Raw genomic sequence first — 22,844 nt, 5'->3', positions numbered from 1 at the left:
TAATTTAATTAAAAATTTTAATAATTAAACTCATTGAATTGACTGAAAGTTAAATATTAATTGATTAGTCGAGTTAGATCAACTAATTTGGTTGATAATGATTTTTTTAATGAGGAACTTAAAACTTCTTTTATTTACGTGTCCTATAGAAGCATTAGTAATTTATTAGAAGTCTTAATAGTTTAGATATTGTGTTATACAAGGATTAGTAATTTATTCCAAGTCTTAATAGTTTAGATATTGTATTGTACAAGGATTAGGAAAGTTAACAGGATTTTCTCCTTATATAAGGAGTCTCCGTGGAACAAAAAATATCAAACTTGCTGCTTGCTAGATCTTGTTCTTAATTTTCTACTCCATGTCGAGGAAAGAAGGATCAACAGAGGGGGAGAGTTCTTCAAATTGGGCTAATATTGTAGGCGATGTTTTAAGATGCATTGCAGATAAGACTCACTCAGTTCAAGATCGTACTCGGATGGGCACAGTCTGTCGATCTTGGCAAGCTTCACTCAAGGATAAAGAAATCATCTTTCCTATTTGTTTGATGCTTGCAGAGAAAGAGGATAGTGACAAACGTTGTTTTTACAATATATCAGAAGAAATCTTCATTGAGCTGGAATTGCCGGAGATTCGAGGAAGGAGGTGTTGGGGTTCTCCTTTTGGTTGGTTAATAACCTGTGGGCTTGATCTCGAAATTCAATTGTTTAATCCTTTATCAAGAGCCAACCTTGCCCTTCCTCCACTGAATACCTTCACCCACCGGGAAAATTGGCAAAATCGGACTTCTGAACACGTGCGTAATTATTTTATAAAGAAGCTCTTATTATCCTCAAATCCTGCTTCTCCGGATTGTTTTGTTTTCGCAATTTATTCTGAATATAATTTCTTAGCAATTGCAAAACCCGGCGATAATAAAGCATGGACTCCTATTAATGCTGCCCCTACCCCTATTGAAGCTACCCATATAATTCGATTCGATGATGTCATTTGTTTCAATGGTAGTTTCTTTGCTGTTCGAGATAGTGGTCAGCTATTTTTATGTCAAGACATAGATGCATCTCATCCTAATGCTGTAGAGTTTGCCTCGGTGCCTCCAACATGGTCTCCAAGGGATGCTGGTTGGACCAAATATCTAGTTGATATGGGTGGAAACCTTTGTGTGCTGTCCCGCATTATTCAACCGTATGGGTATACTTCTGACATCGGAGAAGGGTTTACTTCTGATAGCGAAGAAGAGATAGAAATATTTACTTCTGACAACGAAGGAGGAGATAACTTTTTCACAAAAGAATTTCATATTTTTAAGCTGAATATGCAAACAAAGAACTGGGAGAGAATTTTATCACTGGGTGATCGATCCTTATTTTTGGGAAATTGCTACACTTTCTCTGTCATTGCTGCAGATTACCATGGTTGCATGTCTAACTGTATTTACGTCACTAATGATTATCTCTACTGTGGTGGTTCTGATATAGGTATCTACAATTGTGAGAAAAAGGAGACGTTGGATCTTTTCCCTAAGTTAGATAACTGGCAATATCTGCGGTCTTCATTCTCACCGCCATTATGGTTCATTCATTGCCCTCACTAGCAACAAGACATGATTTTCTTTGTTTTCCACCCACCATCTTCAATTGTGCTTGTAATTTAGTTCTACTTTATAATAGAATTTCCTGTTTCTTGAAGCAATCACTGTAGCTCACGGAATATACGGACACACATTCAAAACTACAGAAAAGTTGTTCAAGTTCTTTTAACTTCAGAAAGCGAGCTCACTATTTTGAGCAAAGAGGCCAGCTTTAGACCATTGCAAGTGTCTCCAAATCGGGGGCTGCAAGCCAAGCTGTGTGCCCATGTTTATTGTTAATGAGAATTTCCATTAGTTAAGTACACATAACGTTGCAAAGCCTTTTAATCCAGAAATTAGAATTTTCGTTAGTTAGGTAATACAATACGGAGAGAAGGCATGAGACTAAAACAAAAAAAAGAGTAAAATATTTACTCAAGATTCGTTAGTTGTGTATTTCTTAAAAAAAGCTCTTAGTCAAAATCTATAATTTTCGCCTAGACATAACTTTTCAAACAAGTGTTTTCTCACCTTCTTTTCCTCCCCCTTCAACTTCTAGAAGAAAGAAAAAACAAGGGACAATTGAAAAGTGTTAATCACACATGCTGAAAGCTGCTGACATATTTATGTATTCACATGAAAATGAACGCATTATACAATCATTCATGGTGATGATATATGGTAGTAAAGCTGATTATACCTAGACACCTGCATATACTATTAAGATATGTTAAGTCATATTTGACATTCGAGTATGGCAAGTATTCATCTCTAAAATTGATGGATTGTACTAAGGAATTAATTCATTGCATGCCCCTAACCATCCTTTTCTTGGCTTGAGGTTTGTTCCCTTCTCTTAAATAATCAGGGGCCTATGCATTTGCTTGTTGACACTACTTTCTTTCGACAGGAGCGACTAGAAAATTTGGCCGGAACCATCAGGGCTCTGATAACTTGCAAATAATAGTGATTTAAGCCTTTTTAACTCAGAAATTAGGGTTTCTAGTGAGATTGTTTTGCTATCTTGAAAAAAGGATATAATTAGTTATGTAGGCTGCCAAGTGAGGGATCCTGGTCAAAATATACAGAGAGATGAGCTTGAGATATATATATATATATATAAAAGGGGTAAAATGATTTGTTAATTGTGTATTACCTAAAGGAGGCTCTTAGTCAAAACAAAATTTGATAGTGCGCTTCACTTGGACATGACTTATCGCACAAGTGTTTTGTTTCCCTCTTTCCCTCCCCTTCAACTTTTAGAAGAAAGAAAAATGAAGGGACAATTGCAACCAAATGCCAACTTCAGGTATTATCATTTTTTTTCTTTAATGAGTTGTAATAAAATGATTAAAATGATGGGCAAATTGCATTGAGTCTAACCTAACAGTTCATGAATAAAGAAGGCAGCTTCAAGCACGGAAAAACCCAGTCACCCTCAAACAGCATTACCAGAAAATTCAATTATAACCTGCCTTCAAAGAAAAGAAACACTGCTTTTATTATGAACTACTTTAGAAAACCCAAAATGACCATAATGTCCTGAAAATCCAACAAAAAAAATATGCATATTATTGACTTACAAAAGATGAAACAGAATCGTTATGACAACAGCAGTTGACATGCAGGAGAACCACTTACATCTTGAATACAAAGAGATGCAGCAACAAGGAAATTTGGATAAATTTCAGTGCTTTCTGACAGAATTGACTTTTCAAAATCTTCACATGTGAGGAGAGCTGGACCTATTGCTGGTTTAACATCATTAACATTGCACCATTCCTCAGAGTTTTCAATTCCAGGAGAAGTCAAATTTGATATAACATGCCTGTCCACAAGTTCAGGGATTCGGAATGGAAAGTTTGATGGCATATGCTTCGTAGCTATCCTACGGGAAACATGGACACCACCCTGAACTAGTGAAAGCAAGTCTTTTGGCCGGCCATTGGAGATATCATCTGCAGGTTTCTTCTCTGCAATGACAAGAGAAAAAAGAAGCATATCAGCTCACAGTTTATCGCTTGAGACCTAAGCAGATTCATTTGTAGCCAGATTACTCTTTTTACTTCAGAAATAAATGCTAACGCACCTTCATCAAGAAACAAATTAATCTTCTGCAGAAGACTCATCAAAGTCTTCTGCTTCTTCTGCTGTTTCGCTTTGAATATGCCTTCGATTAACGTGAGAGTGGACTGAAAGCTCCACCTCAGTTTTGAAAAGTTGCAGACAATGTCTGCGTGTGCATAAGAATGCATTTCCATGTGATATTTTGATATGGTCGAGGTATCCATTCTTGTAATCAAAAGTACTCCTACAAAGATTGCAAAAGATGTTGATCTTTCGAGCTTTCCGACTTCGATGTCTGCCTTTCGTCATGTCCTGAGTACACTTTAACGGTAGCAGAAGCAATTAGAATAAGGTTGAGGGTTTAAAACCTCAAGAAAACAAAATCCCAAGGCATCAAGAGTTTAAAACCTAAAAAAAATAAAATCCTAATGCATCACATTTTCAACTATTTCATAAAAGATTAAGTCATATAACAAGAATCCAATTAAACACTACACTAAAATACCTGATTACTAATGCTGAGAAAGAGAAAGTGTAAAATATCCAGATTTTTTATAAAAGATTGAAGAGAGAGTAAGAAAGATCAGGAATTATCAAGAAAAGTAGAAATACCTTAAAGATTGGAGAAAAGAGAGAGTAACAAAGATCAACCTAAACCAAGAAAACTAAAACTATTTGAATGTTTGTTGGAGAATATACTCTAGAGATGAGAGAGTAAGCAGAATCAAAAAGATTGGAGTAAGATGAGAGTAAGAAGGAAATCAAAACTGTAGGGGCAGAGATGAGCAGAATGCTCTGTTTAAAAAAGTAGGGTAGGGTAGGAATATATATATATATAAGAAAAGAAATAAAAAACAAAAGAAACTAAGAAAAAAATGAATGAGAAGAGATTAAAAAGAAAGAAAGAAAAAAAGAGAAAAAATAAAGAAAAGAAAAGGAAACAAAGAAAATTGTATATATATATATTAAAGAAAAGAAATAAAAAACAAAAGAAACAGAGAAAAAAATGAATGAGAAGAGACAAAAAAAAGAAAGAAAAAAAGAGAAAAAATAAAGAAAAGAAAAGGAAACAAAGAAAAGTGTTTGCATATACGTGTAGATATGCATGTAAATACTAGCATGTATTTCAAAACAATAATAATAACAAGAATAAAAATATGTCAAGAAGAAAATGGAACCAAACTGCAACTAACATACCACCACAATGGTAGCAAAATTGTCATCAGCTAAAACCGTATCTGAAGCACTCTGTAATCGAAAGGATAACGATAGTAAGAATGAAGCAAAACTAAAATGAAAGAGGACAACTCTCCTAGTAACACCCAAGTGAAGGTATCAGATTACATTAAAATCCTTAACTACAGCACCATTGGAGTGAAAAGGATTATGAATGAAAAAGTAGTAATGTAAAAAATATACATCCTTTAGGTAACTCAAATGCTTATATTATTTTTATGTTCAAGCTACCCAAATTTATAAAATTGTCACTTAGACATCCTACCATTCATAAAACATGAAAAAGAACAGATGAAATCGAATGAACCTGAGAAGACAACAATTATGCATGCCTTTGCAACTGCCGTTCCAGATCCCATCGCAATTCCAATATCTGCTTTCTTAAGTGCAGGTGCATCATTGACACCATCACCAGTCATGGCAACCTATTAAAAATTGTTAATTGTTACAAATTATAGAAGACAACAGCACCGGGCACACAGAATTAGCAATCCAAAAACTCCACATACACACACACAAAACACATATATGAAATATAAGAACAATTAACTTAAGAAGCATCCTGCAAGAACACTGTTTATCCGCCAGCAGTCATATTCTTAAAATAGATCCTTTTAAATTAAGGATAAAGCCAAAACAGTTCAAGGTATCAGTTCCCATTCTCTTGTGCCCTAGCTCACCAAATATATCCGACACAAATCCTCCTAGGACTACATCTGGAACCAATAAGTGATGAGGTGAATGATAAGCATTCTTGTAGTTCCACTCTCTAAGATAATATTTTACTTTGAAGTTACACTTTTTTACCACCAATTTTCAACCGCAAACTATTGGTGTTTTGGTCCACGGATTCAAAAAAACACAACAGCTTTTGAGGATTTGCATATGGATAGGGATTCAATCTTCATCTCTCTTTCCCCTCAAATTTCTTGATAAAGTTGTTATTTTACTTTCCAACAAGAGAGATTTGTAGATAGATGACAGAATGAAGTACTGGTAATGTAGAACAACAAGTGATGTGACGATACAATTGTATTATAAGGTTATGAATTTGCTCTCTCTACAAACATCAATATTCCTGACTGATGCTAAGACAATACTGTCAACAACTACATAACCGTTTCAATTCTTCTCCCAATACCTCAAGGTCCCCATGGCAGCTATTATGGTGAATAAAATAACAGCAATGTCAATAGCAATAGAAAATAATGTAAATAAATTGCAAGTTTATAACCAGGACACTTTTAAGAAACCCACTACTTCATTCTGATTTTGTAAGGCCTCAACCAGCATCTTTTTATGAGAAGGCTCAACCCCGGAAATTAGAGAAAACATGCATATCAACAAAATGAATTTTTATATAAGAAACAACAACTAAAAATTGAAGAGCAGAGAGGACAAGAAGACCCAGAAAATCAGATAACAACTAGAAAATGATACACTGCATAAATCAAACCCTTAAAACCTGGTGAAGAGTGCCATACGTTGCAATGCAACTGTTTGCTGCATTGCTGGAAGCTCTTCAAACTCAGCAGCAGTATACGAACACCCAACAAAATCTACCAAGTGGTCAAAAGCACCTATCTTACAACAAATTAATTTGGCTGTGGACTGAAGTTTCCTCTCAAATTAGATAAGCAAGTGACAATGAGGGGGGAAAAGGAAAAATAACATATGAAAGAACCAGGGGATACAATGCCAACTTACATTATTATCTCCAGTAACAACAATAACACATATACCAGCAGTCATGCATGAAAGCATAGCATTCCTCACTTCCTCTCTTGGTGGATCGAGCATTCCTAACTTTTAGAAAGGATGAACAGTATAGATAAGGAAAAGGTAAAACTAGCACTTATGAATCTGTCTATCAGTTATTGTGAGGGAAAGAAAGAGGGATATATAAAGAACAGAGGCAAATCAAACAGTTACATGAAGCATGCAAAAAACTACAATAAGCTATGCACAGAAAAGTGGACTTAAGCATTCTATCATGAAAAGGAAGCATACCAACCAAATAAACGCTAGATCTGTCTCATCATCAATGGAGAGAGTCTGTTGACCATTGGGCATTATCTTCAAGGCCAAAGCCAGAGATCTCAATGTTTCTTTCCCTGCAAAACTGACCAACGAAGAAACATTGTGTAAACCAAAGCTGAACCAGTAAATATAGATATTGATCAGGTAAGATACAAAATATTGCCAACGCTATTCTGATCTTGGAAGATTTAGCAGTAGCCAGCAATTGCATAAATCAAACAGAACATCAAGAAAGAAATTTTAACATCATTGCAAAATGAGACTCAAAGCTAGCATGTATTTTCATCAAGTTCTTATCTACGCTTTTGCATTCTTTTAGCATAAATTTGCATAAATCTCACTTCAAATAAGCAATTTTTGGACATTTTATAACTAGAATATTAGTGTCTTTGCACCCCTGCACTCAGTTACTCCATGTAATATAGAAAACCCTGCCATCCAAGAAAATCAAGGTACATTCTAGTTTGCTTTCCTCTAATCTACTGGTTTTGACCTAAGATGTGAATGTGCACCACATCCAGACATCAACATTACAACTGATGGAGCCCCGTCATAAAATTTTTATCAAACAATAACCTTAAACTTTATCAGGCAGCTTCATATTTATCTCTTCCAACAATCAGGAGTAAGGCTCTACTGCTACTGGGCATCTGATGCATTGTAAATTAAGCAGAATTGGGAAGGTGGGAGGGGAATAAACATAATGAGTAATGCATAGATGGAAACAAGATGAAATCTAACCTGCAGAATCTTGACTCCAGCTCAGTCCGAAGTGTAGCAGTCAATGGCATGGTGGAGCCATCACTATTGCAGAGGATATTTGTGCATCTAGAGATGACACTCTGAGGAGCACCTTTAGAGAACATAATCTCCATCTGCTTATGGCTACAAAGGACACTAATCATCTTGCGATCACTAGAAAATTTCAAAACAGAAACCTGCAAAGGATCAATAAGCGCTGGATCAGAGAACATTCATCATCATAGTTGAGTAACAACCTTTAAGATGGAGATACCCATCTGCATAATTTATGAATTTTTTATGACCAATTACCAACAAGCAGAACCATAAAAAATATCCAGACCATGTAGAGAGTAAAACAAAAACAAAATATCCCTTTCCCTAAAGAGTTTAAACATGATATGTAAATCCATCACATAGAGCAAAATCCATGGCAGATTGTCCATGTGCAAACAATTTGACTCAAATCCTACAAACCCACACAGAAGAACCAGGGGCAAAAGTAACATAAGAAAACAATATCTAAATCCAAACCTTTTTAAATTGGTTTTCGCAATAGTTATTACAGTAGGAGGCTAGCTCATGCTTGCTCAGCATGTTCAGAGCTTAAGGCATAGAGTCAAAGCCAGGAAGACCAACCTGAAAGAATCAGTGAAAAAAATATGACCCAACTGAAAATGAATAATTGCGGTGCAGAAGGTATAACCAAAAAAAATGTGGGGGGAAAAGGGGGGAGGAGAGAATGAGCAATGACAGTTATTAGCTGAAGCTTGATTTAATGTGTTGGATAAGTAAAAGGTCACGAGCACTAGATACACAAGAGAAGATGGCTGCACATCAAAAGAACTGCATGTAGCAGACCATTAGGCCAAATTATACCAACCTTCTCTACCAAGACTTGGAGAGCTTCTTCAGTTGACTCGCCAATTTTTTCATAGTTTCCCTTGTCTGGATTATACTGTAAGAGAGACTCATTGCATAGGCTGAACACATTGCTATGTGACGAAGACGGGGCAACTGGGCTGGGAAGTCAAGCTGCAAAACAATCAAATGTCATATAGATGCAGAGAAGAATGAAATAATCCTAAATGATCCAGAAGTTAACAACCACATATACGTTGTCATACCTCATCCATATCTCGTTCCACTCACCAAAAAGTTGTTAATTAAGAATTTATATGTGTGTGTGTGTGTGTGAGTATGATAAGCACAATCATCAATAAGTGCATCTAAGCAATATAATGAGGCATCTTTCAATTTATGTCACAGGTTCACCGCATATCTTGTACAGTATGATTCTAAAATCAATTGGTCAACAACCTGCAGCCAATAGACAGGAATTCAATAAAGAATTCAACCTCATTCTGTGTAGTATGTTTTCCAACATAAGTGAACAACCCTGGAGTACACTCTTGTGATCCAAATTATGGAGCAACTTTGCAATAATAATGATGATGATGATGATGATGAACATGAGGAACCATCTTTATTATTAAGTATATGCCAGCTTCCATCTTTGACATACACTCTATAAATCAAAAGTATTGTTGCTAGTAGAACATATACTTTAAGTAAAAGCATCATAACTGAATCCCACTGCTGTCAAAAATAAAGCCTTCTGGTGCGTAAGTTGTCCCGCTGACACCCAATTCAGTAACTGCAGGACCATGTTGTACAGAATTGACCATACCTATCTGAGGTAAAGGAAAAACAGAAAGAATCATCTTTCAGTTGGGCAGGAAAATGATACTGAAGCTTGATTATGTCAAAGCAATTTAAGCAGGTCTTCCCTTTAACCCGCTTCAATAAGGCCAAAGTTTCTATTATTATTTTACAATAAATCAAAAACTGAAATCAAGGATAATTATAAATTGTAAATGTCACAGCGCACTTATCCACTGATTTTTCCACAAATGTTTCAACTTGCAAACAAACCAGATCTTCATTGTCAAGAAGAGTGGAAGCAGCAGCTTAGCAACAACAGCATTGATAACATTAATGACTTAAAAAACCAAGAAGAAGAAAAATGATTTGGGAGGTAAGACATAATACTCTTGATAAGCAAGTGTTCTAGTACAATTACCTTTGAAACAGACATCATATTCATCGTCAGATTTCCTGTCTTGTCACTGCAAATCACTGTGGTACAGCCTAAAGTTTCTACTGATGGCAAGGATCGAATAATAGCATTCAGTCAAGCCATTCATTTTGCTCCGAAAGCCAAACACCTTGAACAAGTGAACAAGGGAAAAATCATCATATAGAAAAGGAAAGTTAGCTTCCAGTTTGATAAAGTATATGCCTTGGGCAAAACAACCAGAAAGCAGCCAAAAAAAATGCAAGTTTTAACTATCCCTTGTAAATATAGATAAGGAGGATTCCACTAGGATCCCTCATTAATGCAAGTTTACACCTAACCAATTATGAAGAGTTCAAAACTCATTTGGGTAATATATAACATACTTTGTCAAATAATTGATAGCGCCAATCAATACAATATCACAACTACCATACAAAAGAGAGTTTGAGAAACATTTTCAGATTCTGGAGTAATTTCTCCTATTTCATGGTGCAAGAATTTACAAGACAAGGGACTTTTACATCATATCTTCAGCTATCTTTACCATACACCAATCTTTTAATACACATTTTAATCTTGTATTCAGTTTCAAAGCAAACATGTCCAGTACAATGTATCTATGTGTTGGCTACATACGATTCTTTCGTAAAGACTTACTCTAAGAAATTCATACACCAAAAGAAGTTTGAAACACTCACGTTGTTACAACAGGAGGAAGCCCTTCAGGAATTGCAGTGACTACAAGTGCAACTGCAATCTATGAAGGGACAACCAAGAAGTTCAAAGTTAAAATGTAGGAAAATACATGTTTTATGGAAAACCACCATAAAGTAAAAGAAAATGGGGTAGATTACCATGACATTATCTTATAAAGTAATGAATTGCCCCACGCAAGAACCCACCATAAGAAGGGTCACAAAAATGTCCAATATTTACAATCCACACCAATACACAAATACCTGCAATAACCTAAAAACACACCAATGTTCATAAATGGAAACCACAGCAGGTTATCATATCTACCAGATATAAGTTGAAGCTTGAACAGATGATTCATACTCACCTTAGCCAAAAAGGTACCAAACTCATCCAACTTTTTCAAGGGTGTCACTTCCTGCAACCAATTGTAGATGAGAAAGATTAGAATAAACCCATACAACCATACTGCCTATCTTTGTAAACCACAATCTAAATTCGGAGTCATAAAAATTGCATAGAAATTAAAATTGGGAGATTTAAACCTCCAAACTAGCTAAGCACAACAACAATTTCTCAAGCACCAACTTTAAAGAAAGATCACAAGTCAGACAAAGATTATCCATTATGGAGGGCTTATTTAGTATCATAGCTTTAAATCCACCTAGCCATATAAGGAACAAATTTGAAACATTGGAAGCAAATATCCACATAGAATTTAATATCAGAACAAAACTCCTTACACCAGGTAGAAAAACAAAGGGAGAATAACACTCCTCTAAGGGAAAATGCAAACCAATTGTCTAGGCACAATGCACTGGTGAAAATATGAAAATTTACATGCATCATCTGTTTGCAACATTGAATCACGAATGTTGCCGACGGCAGTGTTTGCAGCAACTCCAATAACAACAGCTCTTGCCCTACCAGCAACCACAACTGTACCCTGGCAATCCAAATATGCTAAAATATGTTGCTAATAACATACAAAAGCATGGAGTTTTTACAATGGGTCTAACTGGGATCATTCAAATGAAAAGAACATTTAACTTCTTAACTTCTTGAATCTGATCCAGTTCTGGTCAGATATAACAACTGGTCAAATCCGTAAGAATTGACTATCGACAGAAGACTTCAGAAACAAAAAGCGGCAATTATAATCTTTCACACTTTCCACTTTCAAATGAACTATGGGCCATCAATTAAAATTTCATAACTTTACAATCAAAACTGAGAAACAGAAGGCACAAAGTCCATAACCTAGAACCTGAAAGCATATCCAACTGAATAAAATGAATACAGTAGTCACATGACCTCAAAGGCTCACCCTTAAATCATACATAACCTAGTACTTCATTCAGTTGAAAAAATTAAAACAGCAATAGCATGACTAGTTTACCTTTCTATGTAGGGATAACCCTAGATCACATATGTGCCAGAGCACCATTAAAAATGCAGTAAACTAAATGAATACATTCAGACCACTGAAAATTCATGATCCAACGAAACTTAAACAGATGAAAAAAGTGACATGGTTCCCGGCCAACACTAATTCCAATTATGGTCCACTATGCACCAAATTCATTTGGACTCTATTCAATCAAAACTAATTTCAGCAGCTAGCTGAAACAATGCAACGAAACCATGAATTTCAGTTTTTTACTTGCATAAGCAACTCTCATCATGTCACCTACAGAGTGCAACAAATTTTAAAGTCTTACTCAGAAAAGAACATTTGTCTTGTCTTGATATACAGCATTTGTTGCCATGGTGGACTCAAGGTCTTTTTCCATGGAGCTGCTCTCACCTACCATTACACAAAATCTTAGCCGAAATTGGACCACGCATACAAGGAAGACATTAACAGGAAATAACTCAATATCAACCAAAAATCCAAAGGTCACAACCAGTAAATCATGTATGAATGGGTAAAAGAAATAGAACACCAAATATATATTCCCTGATGGATGTGCACCAAAGGCCACAACCAAAAACTATAAGCATGGTCTCGTAAGTGAATATTCTGGCAAGTAACCACTCAAAATATAAGGCAAAGAAAGAAAATGTTCCGATTTCTATGAAAACGCAAACAATTTATGAAGCAAACAAAACAAAGGCACTAGTCTCCTTGCAAGCATCAATGACTTCTGACCCCAATGTTTTTCACTTTAATCAACATGTAAGTATGATAACAAAATTATAACTGTGTGTATAGAGATATGCATAATCAAATTTCAATGAAAACGCCTTACGACCTTAAAAATTAAACAATTTAAACATTAATCACATATATGAGCCATGATGATATCCACTTGAAAGTGAATAATTTCTCCTCAAATTCATTTAAAATTTCAAATGTCTTACTCATCCAAACAAATACTTAAATATTTTACAAACAAGAGATCCGATCAAGTTTTAGTTTCTAATAAAGCAGAAATGAACCAGGAAAATAACCAAACATTAATTGCTCACTGCATGAAGCAAAGCCTAAATGCATCTAAGGACTTCCAAAGTAGACTCACCCGCAACATAATGTGAAAGGCAGCAACTAGACCAGATTTTTTTCAATTAATTTCTAAGGCGTGTTAAAGCTGTCGGAAATCACCAATATCGAAAAGTGTTTGAACTCAACTCCTGTATATTTGGCACAAACAAGCAACAACCAAGTCTTCCTCTAATCATCACCAGAAATCTAGGGTTACTCTCCTTGAACTGAACTTCGAATGTCAAAGGCTTTAAAGCAGTATTCAACAAATGACATAGTCAATAGACCTGGTTATCTGCTTGAAAAATGAGAATGTTAAAAATCCAATGTCAGATCCAAACATAATTACTGAACCAGCACCACATAGAGAAACCTTAACGCATGCATCTCTCTAAGTCACACACTCTCTTAAATAGCACCAATAAATTCCAGTGGATTAACTCAAATTTGCTAGATAACCCATAAGGGCCACCTTAACCTGTAAACTTTAGCCTTTTTTTTTTCATGCTTATTAACTAGAAGCCATGATACAGCAATAGAGAATGGTTTGTACCTGTAAGAATTGCTTGATCAACACGTAACTGATCACTTAGCATCTCAATCATTCTCATATCAGCTGGACTTTTGCTTCCCACTATTCAATTTACAGAAATCAAGACTAAAATGATAACTCTTTAATATCTTACTAAAACATGTAATGACAAACTGATTTTGAAATTTAGAATAGATGACCAACTGACCACTAACTTCTACTATGTCTCCTGGAACTAGCTCTGTTGCGGGAAGTATTGAGAAACAACCTGCAATAACCATTTAGGATGTCAAAAAAATGCATTTAACTGACCTTTCAATCAAGTATCAATAGAGGCATAAGCAGAAAAATGAAATAGAAAGGAAAACAAAAGACAAACAGAGTTGAATAAACATTTTAAACACAAGTTTTGTGCCAAAAACATAAGAGCTCAACTAAAAACAACAATTTCTGGGAACTAACATCAACAACAGTAGATTATATCCATTACTTTGACATTAGCAGGCTTAAAACAGAAGATTGTTCCAAGGTGCCTGACTATCCAGATACGAAACACAATTGACTATGAAGACCATTGTCCAAACATATAATGATACAAACAAAATAAAAAATAAAATCATACTATTTTTCTGTACTACTCTTCTAACAAAAAAAGTAACCAATTAAACCACTGGCTTATCATACCACTACATTAAAACCAACATGTATACATGGTGTGGATTTTCACAGCCAATAATTTTCAGCACCTGATTTCTAAGTACTTATATTTCTACTAAGTGCTAAAAAACATACAAATATGCTGGAAATGAAGATGATCCTATTGACTTTCTTTATGTCATAAAAAACTGCAGTAAATGAGCAAGAAGAAAAGAAATAAATGTATTTCAAGTGCAATATCAAACATCACAACAATTATCAGCCATGTAAAATCACTGCATGAAAACAAACAAAACAAAAAGTAACAAGAAGACGAAGCACAGAAATTCAATAACAAAAATTCACTAAAAAAATTATTCTTTTTTATAAGAGCATCAACTGACTCACACTTAGGAAGGCAATATCTTCTTAACTCTTTTCTATTCCTTATTTCGTGCATGCATACACACATACGTATGTATCTTCTCTAATTTCTTATAAGAAGAAACAAATCTAAACAATACAATTTCTTCCTACTATACTGGTTTTAATTGGGTTTCTTAATCTTAATTAATGTATCAAGTCTTCCCTAACAATCAAAATGTATTCTCTCACATAAATTTCTAATAAATTTCACATAAACCTGCCAACCAGTAATTCTGTTCTCTGTTGTTTCCATAGAGATTTATAAACAATCAAACAGCATTCCACAATCAAGACTTCAAGCAGAACACAATCCAGAGAAGGCAAAAGATTGGACAAAGAAAGAGACACAAAATTTTGAACATGCAATCAATACCTAGCAAAGATTGTAAGTGAAACTATTGTAATTGTCAATGACGATCATAGAATTCTTGTTGTTTTTCTTATTCAATAAAAGTGAAGCACATGAGTTCGATACAGCTGATGGCAATGATGCTTTTCCAGTGAAGAAAACCTCTTGAATGCATATATTCTACTCTATTAACCTGGAAAAAAAAAAAAAGAAAGTTGAAAAGGGGAAATTAAAAATAAAAATAACCTGAAAACTTATTACTTACCACAGAAAAGTCAGATATACTTACCAATTGATGAGCAAGAATCAAGTTTTTAACGAGAGTTTCCTGTTGCAGTAGTTGAACAAATCTCCCGGACTAGGTCCAAGAAGATCGATTACCATGACATTGTAAACTGCCTCAACTCCAAACCACTTCAAGTGGGGAATACCTGCTATCAAAGAGAACTCATATCAAGAGAATTATATATAAAAATAATGTGCTTTTTTAAAATTTGTACAAAGAAAGAGAGGAATAGAATATTCAATATAAAACATCAACCTGCCAGCCAACATGTCCAGAGAACGGTTTGCACTTGTGTATTTGAACAAATTGTTTAAAGACTTAGTTGATTTATGGAAAGGATAGGAAGGCCGGATATTCTTTTTCTAAACCAGCAGTTACCAAGTCCAATAGCAAATTTAATGAAGTCTGATTGATAAAATTATAAATAAAAAAAATTACTTTCTTCCGTCAGACGAACTTGCATGTTTTTCTCTTCTTCTTGTTTTCTTGCATGGTGATAGTGCAGTGGAAAAGGCTAAATAAAGAAGACTCTAGTCAAATTATGTTATAGTAAAGATAATTTTTACAGAAAGACAGAGAGAGGGGAGAGAGATACTCACTTCCTCGTTGAAGAAGCATGTACAGTTTTGACTCATAATGAAGCCTTTGGATGCTTGGTCTTCACAAATGCCTGTGATTTGGAACAGAAAAAGAAATATTAGATCAAGGTCATTGCCTTTGAAATTAGAAAATATAAAATGTCAAATAAATAAACAATGGTTTCCGCCTATCACTGCTTATCCATATTCAATGCCATGATCAGCAATTTTTTCACACCAATTTTACAATGACACATTCTTACACTGAGAGGGAGTCGAAAGTGGAGGGAAAGCGAAAAACAAAAAGCCCTAGACGCTGATTTTGGGAGAGACAAGAACAAAGAAAGAAAAACAAAAGACGAAGAAGGAAAATGAGTGAAAATCCGCAAAACTTCCCCTAATAATTATAAATATGACAAACTCACCTGTCACGCTCCTACATGAAGTATGTATATTAAACTCATTATATTTGTATTATATTTTATTTAAATTTTGGTTTACAATTAGAATTCTAACCAAAAAACATAAAAAATCTCTACTATATTCATTTTATCATTTATACAATTAAATTAACCAGCCAAGCCCATACGAACTCAAGCCCATGGACAGAGGCCTGCTGCCAGAGCAGAGACAGCTTCTCATTTGTTTTCGGATTGGGCGTGATAGGGAATGCCCATATGCTCAAAGCTCGCATTTTAAAAGTGATGTCCGAACCAATGGGCCATATTATCAAGCCTACGGAGCGAACAAAAGATTAATTTATTTAAAATTTTTCATAATTAAATTAATTAATATTATTTAAAAATCAAATAAATTTACAGTAAATTAAATATTAATTGATCAATCAAATTACATCGATTAATTCGGCTCATAATGAATTAACCGAAATTTTTAGACTCAAGCCTGATATTTTTAATATCATTTTTCCATACTAATTACAAAATAAATAAAATTAAATTATAAATTCCTAGTAAAATATTAAAAAATTTCAATAAATATGATTAAAATTATTAAAAGGTTCAAATAAACATAAACAAAGTACATAAAAATATACCTACCTATATACATCATAAATCGATTAATTCTGTTAATCGAAAAAAGAATTTTTAAAATCAAAATCGATCAAAGTAATCGATTTAATCGGGTTTAATTTTGAATTAATTGAACCATTTTTAATCAAATTTATTTGATTAACTTAATTCACCCTTGCATGTTCTACGTCTTTGATTTTGCCTTTCCACATTTTCATTGCCTCTCCAATTAAACTCTGGGGAAAAAAATAAACATATTACTATCAATCAAATAAATTACTAAAAAGGCATGGGACTGCATGCAATAACAAAGGCAAAAATTGGCATTTTCCAAAGAGCAAAAATCACATATTCCTTATTTCTATATTTGTTTATGCATACTACTATACATTTTTCAATGCATATATTTATATCAATGCCATACAGAGTTACTACTTCCATTCCCATAGGAGATTCTTAGGAATCATTCCAAGAATCATCCTCTCCCCAAAATCTCTCTTTCCATTGACAAGCACTACAATGACAAGCATTCACCTATCTTTATCTCACATCACCAATCAAGACAGAGTGGGAGTGTGGGGACCCATTTCATTGATCATAGCAATTCCCCACTCTGATTCGAGCAAAAACTCACCAGCATGTCAATTTAGTCCCCCCTTGACCTATCTACCACGTTGGCCTACATTTAATTCACTACACTATGAAATTGGTCTAATGGTCTTTGGTATGACTACAATACCCGAATATGCTTGGGTATTCTCTTTACCTCAACGACTTCTTATTACCTTTTCCAACTGCCATTTCATCACGCCAAGCATATGCTCTTTAATATTCTAGTAATCTTTTGCCTGATATAACCATTAGCATCAAATCATTTCTTCTTCTTCATCACCAAAAATCTTCACTTTCACCCTTTTCTCTTTCTTTTTTTTTTTTTTTCTTTTCGGTGAATTCAATTTCGGGTCCCAAGGATATGAAGTTTGGGAAGATATTAAAGCAGCAAATCGAGGAAACTTTACCGGCCTGGCGGGACAACTTCTTGAACTACAAGGAGCTGAAGAAGCTTGTTAGGTTGATTTCTTCGGCTCCGCTGCTGTCGGCGGAGTCGATGGAGTATGGGAAAGCGGAGGCCCAATTTGTGTACTTGTTGAACAATGAGATCGATAAGTTTAATGTTTTCTTCATGGAACAAGAGGAGGACTTCATCATCCGACATAAGGTGAGTTTTATTACCATGAAAACGGTTGGCATGAACATAAAATAAAGAAGATTAAAATATAAATATAGTAACTGTTAAGTGAAGCATTTTTGGTCGGCCAGTTGGTGTACTCAACCGAGTCAACTCAAATGACTCATCAAACAATCCCAGGCTAACTCAGAAGTTGGGAAAGCACGCAATAGGAGTATTTTTCTTCCTTCTTTCGTATCTGATACAAGAAAGCTTCATCTAGGCGCTAGCAAGTGTGTATCGCTCTAAGGAAGCGAATTATTTATTTATTTTAATGAATAAGTTGACATTTTTTTATATAAAAAAGTAGTAATTAAATTACCATGACACATACGATGAATACTTCTTAGAATAGTTAGAGTTTTAATCAGGTGTGTTACTAGACGTTGGAGATATTGTATTCATACATCGATCCATTGAAGTTGTTGGTACAATTTCGATTTTCAATTGCTCGATATTTAAAATAAAATGAATAGAAGTTTGAAGCAAGGATTTATAAATTTCAGGAATTGCAGCAGAGGATTAAGAGAGTGATAGACACATGGGGGCCGGATGGAACTAAGCCATCAGAAACAAAGTATAAAGATGGAATGGCAAAAATTAGAAAAGACATTGTCGATTTCCATGGAGAAATGGTCCTCTTAGAGAATTATAGCAATGTCAATTACACAGGTAGTCACCCTGACAAGCTTTGTTCCATATTATCATGAGTCCCTGTCCTGTAGAAATTGGCCTTTTCCCTTTCTCTGGTAAACAAATTTACCAGGCAATGTTTTGGGTTCTGCAGGTTTGGCAAAGATATTGAAGAAATATGACAAGCGAACGGGTGGCTTATTGCGTTTGCCCTACATCCAGAAAGTGCTGCAGCAACCGTTTTTCACAACTGATCTCCTTTCCAAGCTGGTTAAGGAATGTGAAAACACCATCGATGAAGTATTTCCAGTGGACGAAGAAGACAGGCTGAAAGAACGAAGGGAAGAGATAACGGTGGCAGGGAAAGGAATATTTAGAAACACAGTTGCAGCTCTGTTGACCATGCAAGAAATTAGGAGAGGCAGCTCTACTTACGGCCATTTTTCTTTGCCTCCTCTCAACTTGCCAGACTCTGATCTCATACACTCGTTCCAACTCAGCTCCCCAATCCCCATTCTCTGATGGGAAAACAGAACAGGAAAGCCTCAGAACATAGTAAACCTCGTACTATTGTGGTTATATAGTTTTTTTTTTTTTTGGGTTTAGTATACAAATGCAGGTGCATCCTGCAGTCAATTACTGATACTTTTTTGATATGTTTATGAGGATTGATCTGCCTCCTTACATCAAATGTCTTTTTTTTCTTTAACACATGCTTAATTTCATGCATTCTTTTTCCCTTAAATTGTTTCTAGTTCATGAAAAACACCCTGGTGAAGCTGTCCTTTGACATGGGAAAGTACATGTCTCACTAGTACACAGTAGTTAGAGGCGTTGCGGTTCATTCAAAATCTTTTACTCACAGGCGTCGGGGTTCATTCAAAATCTTTTACTCACTAATAAAAACTCCCATAACATGAATTGTGATTATTAGTGTAAATGATATCACAATTTCTTTTTTCACAATTTCTTATGTTAGGAAAAGAGAAAATACAAAAAGTGAACCTCAAAAATTTTCTTATCAATGAAATTAAATTTGTCTTTTAAAAGAGTAAGAAATGTGAATTCAAGATTTTACATTAAAAGTAACTAATGGATAATTATAAAGATAATCGTACTTTATATATCAAATTTTATACTTATATGATTTATAAATATTTATATTTTTTCGATATCTTGGAGAAATATTTATGAAATCATGGTGAAAAATAATTTTTACAGGGTGATAACAAAAACTATTTTTCATAATTTATCCAAAATATAAAAATATTAAATTTTTTAATAAAATGATTTTCACAGCAAAATTCTTTGGATAAATTAATTTCCAGTTACAAAACAAAAGTTACAAGTGATAGCTTTTCTTTATTTTCAATAAAACTTTAATTACATAATAAATGTAGTTCTCTCCAACATTATGAAATTTGATTTTATATTAAAAATTGCTAAGTTGCTTCTTTGATATACATACATTGTAGCCATGAACTCTTTAAATCTGTCATGTTTCTGGCGAAGGACAAACCAAGGCCTGATTCCCAACATGTCTGGTCGGGCTTGGTGTCCATGTAGCCTGTGTTCCTAGCTTACTATCAATGGAAGGCCCGGCCTCGAACTCGAACCGGATCTGTTCTGACGCCTTTATGAAGGAAAAACAAATCCTTTTCGGCCAAAGAACGAAAACTAAAAAACGTTTCTTTACTCCTGCCACTTAAAATTGAAAACCAGAGGGGAAGAAAAGTAGAAGGGCTCTGATTGTAGGATTTTCCCACTCTCAGCAAAGCAGCATCGTCCCTGAGAAATGGGGATGAATATCACGAGGAGCTAAGGGTAGCTTGTGGATTCATTTTCTATTCAACCAGGTAAATCCGGATTTTTTTAAATTAATTTTTTTATTCTAATGGGGAAGAAATTTGTTCAGAGGGTACTGAATTTAATATATTCGATTGAGTTATACACAACAATCAAGTTTGTCATTTACAATACTAATTTTTTATAATTCTCTTATTTTTTCTCTTTCTTCTCAGTTCTGATTATTTATTGCATAAATTCGAATTCTGAACTCTCAATTTTACTTTGTGATAGTAATTGTGGTTGTTTCATATGGAGATATGGGTGCTGTTCGAGCTTGGTTCTTAAGGTTTTGAAGAACTATATTTTGGTATTTATGAAATTCATAGAGAACCCAATGATGAATTGTTAATTGGTCATTCAAAGAGTATGATTTATTGTCTAAATAATAAAATATAATTCAAATATTATAATTAGCCTTTATTTTTACTGAGATTCCGATGGTTTAGTTTTTTTTCTTTCTTTGTAAGGAAAAAAAATATAAATTACAAATTCCCTATCTGTGTAAAATATCTAGTAGCTGTTGGTTTTCGGTAAGTAAACATTGCATTGCTTTCTTGCACATGTAAGCTGGCTTTGACTGTGTTGGCAAGATGCAAGTTTGTTGTACTTATCACTAGTTTTAGATGCTGGAAAGGGTTTCTTCATTGAAGATGGTGGCTCTTTAACTGAGATTTATGTTTAATTGTTGTGATATCATTAAGTACTTGGACAGTTGTCATACAAACTTTTATTTTTTTCGCTTCTTCCACTGTATTTATCCAATCAGGATCTTTTGAGATTGGAGAGTGGGTTGTTATAGTACTTTCATTAACATAATATGTATTTCATGCATAACTTTGCTGAAAGTTTATGATTCTACAAAGAGAAATTTATTAGGAAACAGCCATTCAATGATGTTTAATCTTTCAGGATCAAGTTATCCTACTAACATCTTATATATGTCTCAGAGAATAAAAGCCATGTCATCTTATCTGGGCTGCTGAAGATATTAGTTATGAACCAAGGAATGTCTTCTCTGGCTCAATCTCCTTCTACCATGTCTATCACTAGAATTCCTCAGGCTCATTCCAAAAGCATGCAATTGTTGAAAGCCTCAAAGGTGACACATGTGCGCACCGTCCGTCATATCCACATTAGGCAGTCCCCTGTTTGCTGCACAAAGTTATCCAAGTGGGAACCTTCACCAGTCACATATGCTCCAACTGAGAAAGCAGGTGATAACTTCTTGGAAAAATCATCTGAAATATTTGAAAGTCTGCGTTCTGACAACAGAGGCGAATCTTCGGCAGCTAAAGCTGAAGATCTCACTGATGCAACTAATCAGCCAGTGGTACAGCTTCAGTTTCTTAAATGGCCATTGTGGTTGCTGGGCCCTTCTCTTCTCCTCAGCACAGGCATGGTACCCACTCTGTGGTTGCCAATATCTACCATATTCCTTGGCCCGAATGTGGTCAGTCTTCTTTCCTTGATTGGACTTGACTGCATCTTCAATCTGGGTGCAACCCTTTTTCTCCTTATGGCAGATTATTGTGCCCGGTCGAAGAACCTGGGACAAGCTTCCAAGAGCAAGCCTCCTTTCAGTTATCAGTTCTGGAACATAGTTGCAACTTTGACTGGACTTGTGATCCCCTTGATGATACTATTTGGATCCCAAAAGGGCTACCTCCAACCTCAGCTGCCTTTCATCCCATATGCAGTTCTATTGGGCCCCTACATTCTGCTTCTTTCAGTACAGATGCTGACTGAGATGTTGACATGGCATTGGCAGTCACCGGTTTGGTTGGTGACCCCAGTTGTGTATGAGGCTTACCGTGTGCTGCAGCTAATGAGGGGGTTGAAACTTGGGGCTGAACTCAGTGCACCAGCATGGATGATGCACACTATCAGGGGCCTGGTGTGCTGGTGGGTGCTTATCCTTGGCGTGCAACTCATGAGGGTTGCTTGGTTTGCTGGATTTACTGCTCGAGCTCGTCAACAGCAGTCTTCTGCTTCTGCTGATGCTTAATGCTAATTACTACTGGTATCATAAACTAAAAGCAGAATTGTGACTTGATATAGGATCTATGAGTGTATAAATCAAATAAAATCTCTCTACATTTTGTTATACAGAGTATACAAATCAAATAAAATGTCTCTACATTTTGTTATAGTACAGTTATTAGGCAGCCTGTTAACATAAATGTAAGAATGTTATTTGCATTGAATAGCTTATAGAAATGTTTTTTCTTTGAATGATAAGAGCAGGTGTGCTCCGAATGTCCAAAATGAATGCAGAGGTATCAATAGGGTTGATAGAAGATATATATGTCACCAACTGTTTGTATCCCACCCATCTCATACATGGGGGTGAAAAGTATTATGTTCCAGTATTTATAACAGATCAAG

General features: G+C 35.0%; 3 protein-coding genes across 3 annotated transcripts; all 3 read left to right on the top strand.

Annotated features, from left to right (window-relative positions):
- Window positions 1-358: 358 nt before the first annotated feature.
- Window positions 359-1,591, top strand: LOC18614366 (putative F-box protein At5g55150). Its single transcript, XM_007052090.3, has one exon. It carries the CDS (start codon window positions 359-361, stop codon window positions 1,589-1,591), a length of 1,233 nt encoding a protein of 410 aa, XP_007052152.3.
- Window positions 1,592-17,578: 15,987 nt separating this feature from the next.
- On the top strand, window positions 17,579-19,320 carry SPX3 (SPX domain protein 3). The gene is made up of 3 exons (XM_018115193.2): window positions 17,579-17,969; window positions 18,485-18,650; window positions 18,766-19,320. Exons 1-3 carry the CDS (start codon window positions 17,724-17,726, stop codon window positions 19,131-19,133), a joined length of 780 nt encoding a protein of 259 aa, XP_017970682.2. The 5' UTR covers window positions 17,579-17,723; the 3' UTR covers window positions 19,134-19,320.
- Window positions 19,321-20,277: 957 nt separating this feature from the next.
- On the top strand, window positions 20,278-22,697 carry LOC18614359 (cytochrome P450 family protein). The gene is made up of 2 exons (XM_007052082.3): window positions 20,278-20,467; window positions 21,407-22,697. The coding sequence occupies exon 2, from the start codon at window positions 21,454-21,456 to the stop codon at window positions 22,462-22,464; it is 1,011 nt and encodes a 336-aa protein (XP_007052144.1). The 5' UTR covers window positions 20,278-20,467; window positions 21,407-21,453; the 3' UTR covers window positions 22,465-22,697.
- Window positions 22,698-22,844: the final 147 nt, after the last annotated feature.

This window comes from Theobroma cacao, chromosome 1 (genome assembly GCF_053813885.1).
Source record: "Theobroma cacao isolate CCN51 chromosome 1, ASM5381388v1, whole genome shotgun sequence".
Lineage (NCBI taxonomy): Eukaryota > Viridiplantae > Streptophyta > Magnoliopsida > Malvales > Malvaceae > Theobroma > Theobroma cacao.
Note: the sequence above shows the minus strand (reverse complement) of the source record. Positions and strands in the feature narration are given on the sequence as shown.

Bases quoted from the DNA above. Each gene is read 5' to 3' on its own strand.
- LOC18614366 (XM_007052090.3), top strand. From the start codon at position 359: ATGTCGAGGAAAGAAGGATCAACAGAGGGGGAGAGTTCTTCAAATTGG.
- LOC18614359 (XM_007052082.3), top strand. From the start codon at position 21,454: ATGAACCAAGGAATGTCTTCTCTGGCTCAATCTCCTTCTACCATGTCT.
- SPX3 (XM_018115193.2), top strand. From the start codon at position 17,724: ATGAAGTTTGGGAAGATATTAAAGCAGCAAATCGAGGAAACTTTACCG. The intron at 17,970-18,484 runs GTGAGTTTTATT...TATAAATTTCAG, and splicing joins ACTTCATCATCCGACATAAG to GAATTGCAGCAGAGGATTAA. The intron at 18,651-18,765 runs GTAGTCACCCTG...TGGGTTCTGCAG, and splicing joins TAGCAATGTCAATTACACAG to GTTTGGCAAAGATATTGAAG.